The following is a 7,585-nucleotide window of genomic DNA, read 5'->3' on the forward strand; positions in this document are numbered from 1 at the left end:
TGGCAATGACAAAATTCAGATCATGATTTTGATGAAAGGCTGTACACTACAAAAACATTGACTGTTAACATTACGTGCCAATAAAAAGGTTATGCCCATCTGACAAATACAATAAACCGTATTACATGATGACTGAGTACAACACTAACATGTAATTTAGGTGATCATTAATAGGTGATCAACTACAAATAATGTACAGATCAAAATATTTTATACCATTTAATGGATTGACGACACCTTTTTCAAAGTTAAACTGATCCACGTTTTGGTATTAAAGAATAACGATTTGCAAAATAAGCGAACTATGAAGATTATTTGCTTCTATTTTTTCTCAGACAGCGTAAAAGTTGCTTCATTTATAACCATCTTTTACGGTTAGCGTGACTTTGACATGCCTCATTCACACTTTCTCTTCATCATTTACACGTTTCATTAAATGAGTGAACTATGTGTTTAAATTAACTTATGCGAATACTGAAATGAAATTGTATTCACTAATTGTGTATTAAACATTTGAGATTACCCTTTGCAAATTCAATAATCACCATTATATCAACTATTATGTAACAACTGTCAGTTTTTTCAAAAATTAACTTTCAATGATCTACACATTATTATCACTAATCTTGTCACGACGATAACTGACAACTTCAGTTGCATTTCTACTTCACTGACAGCAGCAGTATAGCAGGATAATGAAATGGATTTTTGTTTTTGTTTATTTCGAAGTTAAACTCAGATGGAACAATGCGAAAATAGTTAACTATTGTAAATAATAATCGGATGTAAAAATGTCAATTCTTACATCCAATTAAAGTACTTTATTCTACTTCGATTTGAACGAATCAAACTACAAAACTGCACCATTTACAACCAATTAATAAAAAAATTATTACAGGTGACAAAATGTTTGTTCACTTTTCACTTGAGCACAAACTTTCAAAAACAAATTCATCAATTGCTAAATTTTCTTTCACATCCTTCATTTTAGAAAAAAAGGGTGGTAGGGGGATAATATGAGCAGTGATTCTATTGTCAACCCTTACTTTGGGTGTAAGTTAAAGGTGACAACCTTACCATTTTATTTTCATTGCTCACTACTGTTCACAATCAATGCATAGTCTTTTCTCAGCCTTTGATTAAATTGCCTTCGCCCCCTCCACTATGTCCAGAGTTTACTAGGACAAGTTTCAGAGGGTTAATTAATTGAGTAGAAACTTCTAAAACTTCCCAATCTCCGGATTGTGTGGTTTTCCTCAAAGTCATATGAACATTTATGGCTTTATCCAGTCTGGGGAAAATCCTAAATTTCCTCAAAAGTGTTAGGGATTTCCCCAAAATAACTTGAAGTATTTGGTAGAAAAAAACACAGATCAGGGGGAAGTTTGGCGGTTTTTGTAGCATATTCCACAAACGTTTCTATTGAAGCTCCTATGAAATTGATAAGATTTTCCCCAAAATCAGGAGATTGGGTTGCTAATATCAACTTCCTTCGGAATAAACATACCCTTTATGAACTAACTGAGCTCAGCGGCGATAATTTTAAAAACCATACTACTTACAAGTAGTAAGGGTCATTAAGTGGAAAGATACGTGTTGACTTCGTGATTGATGACTATATCAATTACTCGAGTTGGAATAATGAAGGTTGGTTTAGCTATGACAATTTTATGTACATTTAATAAATGATCATCCTGCTTTGAGCTCGACAACTCAGTAGTTGTACATTCTGCCTCAGACATGATAGGATTCGGACTCACTCTGGGATTCGTTTTTTCTGAAACAGCCTCTACTGAATAACTGGAAGGATTAGGTACGACTATTAAAGCGGTTAAATTACTGCTTATCAACGATTTGTGTAGCTCTTAACGCATGGATTTATTCAATGTGAAGAAATCTGTACGAAATTTATTTCTTCATCAATTATCACCATTATGGAAGAAAGTGAATGACTCATCAACGCTGAATTTAGTCTTTCTATAAATTTCGACTGATTCTGAATGAACCTCTCTTACATTTGTAACAATATATGCATTATTTCTGAAGTAATAGAGATCACTTTCTGCTGTTGAACTCTTCTTAAATTCTCAGACAACTGATGCGAATTCGAAATAATAGTTTAAAATCTCCTTGAAGCTATCTACTGAATACAGGATTATTCTCCTTCTTACTGCTTTGCCTAACATCAAAAGTTCAGTCTAGTGCTATTATTTCTTTCCTCTCTTTTCTGGAAATTCCAGTCAACAATTTTGTCATGATTTGAGACACTAATCGGTATCATATGCTAAAGTTACCAGTCGAAATCCTGATTACAACATTTTTTCTCTCTAGTCTACTATTCTGGTTAAAACATAGCATCCCAGAGTTGACCAATTATACGTTTCGACCTGCAAGGTTAACCTTGAGTCAGTCCAAGGTACTTCTATGAATCCGGTGTTCATGTTGTTGTGCTAACGAGGTATGGCAACTTGGACCGATGCATATGTGCCTGGTCCTGCGTTGTAGCTGACTGACTGAGTCCAAGCTACACTTTTATTGATGGGCCACCCAAAAGCTTTTTTCTGTCCTCTACATTGAGTCTGGGTCCTACCATAGGTATACTTCAATTATCCAGCTCAGTCAACAAATACCTCAAGCACCCACTAACTTATATACACAGATTTGACTGTGCAGAACATGAAACAAGAAACCATACTTTAAATACAATTAGGCCGCAAATGGCAGGGAGTGAAGAGAACAGTACACAAATAGTTACCAATAATTAAAGAATAGTAAAACCTATAAAGACACTTAATAGGTCACCTGGAAGCTTACAGTGGGAATAATATAGATACAGTGATACGATTATTTATTAGCTATACACTAAAAATATAAATAGTAATCCGAAAAATAGTTCCGAAGGTTACGACTTTCCCGATACTCAACCCGTCATAACAGGTCACAGGACTGAGACAGTTCCTCGGGCACAGCGTGATATCTTCGATTAGGAGTTTACTAGTTAGAAATTAGGTATGCATACTGAAAAATAAACAAACACTTGAACCTTGCTCTGTACACCAGTTTACTGAAGGGCTATACGTGTTTCGATTTATTAAGGGTTGCGTCCCAGTGACAGGAATTATAAGTGTAGTAGAGAGTAATTTACGAGGAGTTATCAAGCTCATACGTACATTAGGAAAGCACGAAGTGAAATAAAGAATTTACTATCAAGCTGTACAACCGTACTTACATGAAATTGAGGCTTCATTTTATGATGAACACGATGATATGACGAAGATAAAACTCTAATATTATTATTGTGAAGGAAAACAAAGCACGTTTGAGCAACTTCCACAAGACATTCGTGAATAAGTTAGCACATCGAGAAATGAGATAGGTGGACCTAATTCCCTATCGTGGTTTACAAACATTGAAAGGGTGTTGAACTTCAATCAGGCCAACTTCCTCATAAAAATTTATATATATGGTAGTCCTGTCTCTCGTAGGAGTTGAGACGCTTAATGACTACATTATGTCGGTTTCTCAAGCTTAGGTATGAAGTAATCTGTTAAAAAAGCACCTATGATGATCTCAACCCTTTATCAGATTTCTATACCGAAAATAAACTGGAAGTTCAAAGTGCAACGAAATAACAGTCCATTCAACCAAGTAGTTAGCGAACTAGTATCTATGGCGTGTGACTCTAGTGAACAAAGAATATCAAATGAGAATACTATGCTCCCAGAAGTATCAACTTACAACTCCTCGATTTACGTTTGTAAATGCTTTCAATATCAACGTGTTAGTGAGCCATGATAAAAGTATTAAACTTAAGATTAAGCCGACAAAACTAAACTAATATGAATACTAATTGGTGAAATCAAAACACTTAATCAAGTATTTTCAATCTCTTTTTCAGAAAATTGGGTACAGGTATATATTACAGTTTGTCCTTCATCTGCTGAACGAGTTTGAACTGTAACATAAGTCATTCTATCATTACCGCAATAGGCACATTCTTTTCTAATAGATGGTCCATCAAATGTTGATTGTGATGTACTGTTTTCAAATTGTGACTCCAAAGCCTCTTTTAAAGCAATTTCTGATCTTAAGATCTTTTTAGCCCCTCTAATCATTGATGGAAAGAATTAAGATGTAGATTCATACTCATCGTTATTAAATTGGCCTATTTTGCTAGATTTGGCTTCAGTATTGAAAGTTGCATCCATATTACTGAACCAATGCATACATGTAGAAGTTTTACATTTTCGGCATACTAATAAATCAATAACTTCCAACTTGTGTTGAAGAAGAGTTCCACAAACGTAACAAAAATATCGATGAATCCGTCCTAAGCCAAGGGGTGGACCAGAATGTTTCTGAAGCATATTTCTGCAAGTAAAATGAAAAAAACTGCAAATGATAAGTGACAACGTAATTGATAGTTCAGAGGGATATAAAAACAGAGAACACCAATCAAACGTGACAGTTGTTGAATAATTCACGACATATGACGTCAATCAAACACAGATCACAACCAGAACAGTTTGAAAACAATAAGTCCTTCTGAAGATAGTTTTGTTGTCTTTTGAAGTAACTTGTTGATTAAGTAAAGGTTGATTTGAGTGGTTCTAAGTCATATTTTACGTGGGGACCATGTCTGAGGCTGAAATTCACAATTTTGAACTGAAGTGATTTAACTACTAAGCCACTTCCTTGAAGATCATTTTAAGTAAATCCCCAAGTAGACATTGCATATGTGCATTGTTGAGTATTACGACTGTTTAATCATTCATAGACTCATCAGAAAAACACGAGCGCAATAATTTAGGAAGTGTTGCACCCTACCGTTACTTGGTGCTTATACTTCAGCTAATTCATATTCCGTGAACAATAAGCCTATGAACGATACGAGAGGAAACGAAGATGAAAAATCATGTAAATCATAGGCAGCTGACCATATCAGAGTTTAGTGTAGATAATAATGAAGACGGATAGTGACATAGCTGTCAATGAACAGTCGTAAAATTCCTTCTCATCTCCCTTCAATTTGTTGTTCATCAGTTGACCTAGGTATGTAAAGAATTAGATGTCACACTTAACAAAATTACTGTTATGGATTTAAGCATGTAGATTGTTCGATTTACATTCTGTACAGGTTTTAGAAACATTTTACAAGCTGACTTAAGACAGACAACAGTTGGTTCATGAGAAGCTCAATAATCTAACACCCTATAAACAAAATGAATAGAAATATACCAAATACAGTGAGCGTCCATCTTCTTTAGACCGTTAGAACTGTCTTCATACTTTTAGAGAAGGTAGAATTGTACATTTCGAAGTTAACGACAACACAAATAGGGACAATAAGATATATTTGAACACAAAATTAGAGAACATCTCAGTTAGATCAAAGAACTATACAGTAAGCACTTTACTTGCAAAATGTCAATCAATCATCTCCATCTTCATTGTTCCTGCATTTTTATGCCAATTGCTTTCTGTTCCTGTTGTTTCATCCACAATCTTTCTGATACCATATATTCTAATACTGACTATCGTTATATACTACTCATATCGATATAAATAGTAAACACCACACTTCTAATATGGTTTTAACTTGTAATATTCTCAAAATCTGATAAATACTATGCTAAATATGCCTTAATTAGGAATATATAGGACTCTTTTTCTAAATCGTCATTGATTTATACGTATACACAATCAATTAGTGTCTGTATAACATATTCATAATATTACATAGTTGAAATCATGAGTCAATTGAAGCTAAATCACCATGAAAAACCTGGAAGCACTGGATGGCTGTTTCGTCCTATGGTAGGACTCCTCAGTGGCAGTGCGCATCCGCGATCCCACCTCGCGAGATTCGAACCCAGGACCTAACAGTCACGCGCGCGAGCGCTTAACCACAAGACCACTGAGTCGGCTGGCATCCAACGGTGTTAATGTCTAACTTCAACCAATTAACGAAATTGATCAACTATTCACCAATGTCTTCAGTCAGTTGATATCCCCAACAGGCCTGGTTGAATCCCACTGGTTACTGCTTCTCACTAGAACTCCAGGAAATACCTCATGGAGCCAGTCACTAGTGAGCAGTTGGTCATTATCAGTAGGGGGTTTTGTGCAGATTTTAATAGTTTTATATAATTGAAATCATGAGTTAATTGAAGCTAGACCATTTTGAAAAACCTGGAAACACTGGACGTCCATTTCGTCCTATTATGGGACTCCTCAATGCCAGTGCGCATCCACGATTCTGCTCCGCAAGATTTGAACCCAAGACCCATCGATGACTATTCATAATAGTGTAGTGAACAGAACACGACTGGGGACAATCGAATGTATTTAAGCAAAAATTACAGACTATCTCAGTAAATTCTGATTACCAAACAATGAACAGTCAATTTGCAAATTAACAACCAATTGTTTCAATCTTCACTGTTTCTTCTCTCATTCCATTGCTCATGCATTTTCCAGACGATTGCGCTTCATTTCCGTTCTTTTCTCATCGGTCTTCTGCCAAAATACATTCTATGTCTGACCCACACCATATACTACTTATATGGATATAAGTAGACCGCACCACACTCGTCCCCCCTTTAAAGCATTCGTTCATGCGGTGGTTCTGCTCGCCATGCCACTTTCTTCTTTCACTGCAGTCTGTGCCAAACTCTCCGTCAGAATGTCGAGTCTGCGGCGCGCTGACCTCCATAGCTCCGTCGACCTGCCGGGGCACCAACATCCGCATCCACCCGGCACCTGGGACGTTCAACACCCGTACTCCACCGGCCTGCTGAGCCATCTACATCCGATGTCCGCCCAGCAGCCGCACGTCCCACTGCTCCTCTCCGTCGACAGCACCCGCTACAGCCAACGCCGCCCCGCCAGAACACTCCACTCGACGCCACCTCTCCTCACCAGACTGCCCCAACTAGCACCTCCACTCCAGACCCGCAGCGGCGTCCGCAGAACAGCACCCTTCCTCCTTCTGGTTGGCAGCGACACCAAATGTAGTGAACAAAACACTACTGGGGACAATCGAATGTATTTAAGCAAAAATTACAGACTATCTCAGTAAATTCTGATTACCAAACAATGAACAGTCAATTTGCAAATTAACAACCAATTGTTTCAATCTTCACTGTTTCTTCTCTTATTCCATTGCTCATGCATTTTCCAGACGATTGCGCTTCATTTCCGTTCTTTTCTCATCGGTCTTCTGCCAAAATACATTCTATGTCTGACCCACACCATATACTACTTATATGGATATAAGTAGACCGCACCACAATAGTCTTGACTAAGTTACTAACTCTATAACAATTCAATTCTTTAAACATGTCAATCATAATCATAAGCGGAGTCAGACAAGGCTGTCTACTCTCCCCATTCCTCTACCTTCTGGTGATAGACGGGATTATGAAGACTTCGACATCTGAGGGTGTTATATCCCCCGGTGAATTACGAATGGTAACTTTTAGGTCTATTTATGGATCAATGTAATATGCCTATTTCCTATTGTACAATTATTACGTAACTGAACTATTCATATTCGTATTTCTCTTATCATTAGCTTTATTTG

At 36.8% G+C, this 7,585-nt stretch overlaps 1 protein-coding gene across 1 annotated transcript in view; it reads right to left on the minus strand.

Annotated features, from left to right (window-relative positions):
- Nucleotides 1-3,872: 3,872 nt before the first annotated feature.
- The window catches only part of Smp_078220 (DNA-directed RNA polymerase I, putative), a gene marked incomplete at both ends in the record, with an annotated part of 7,306 nt that continues 3,593 nt past the window's right edge, over nt 3,873-7,585 (minus strand). Inside the window, 2 exons of the mRNA XM_018791385.1 lie at nt 3,873-4,107; nt 4,147-4,358. Of these exons, the coding sequence (XP_018645443.1) occupies nt 3,873-4,107; nt 4,147-4,358 (447 nt within the window). The remainder of the gene's footprint in view (nt 4,108-4,146; nt 4,359-7,585) is intronic.

Source organism: Schistosoma mansoni, assembly GCF_000237925.1.
Source record: "Schistosoma mansoni, WGS project CABG00000000 data, chromosome 3 unplaced supercontig 0077, strain Puerto Rico, whole genome shotgun sequence".
Taxonomy (NCBI): Eukaryota; Metazoa; Platyhelminthes; class Trematoda; order Strigeidida; family Schistosomatidae; genus Schistosoma; species Schistosoma mansoni.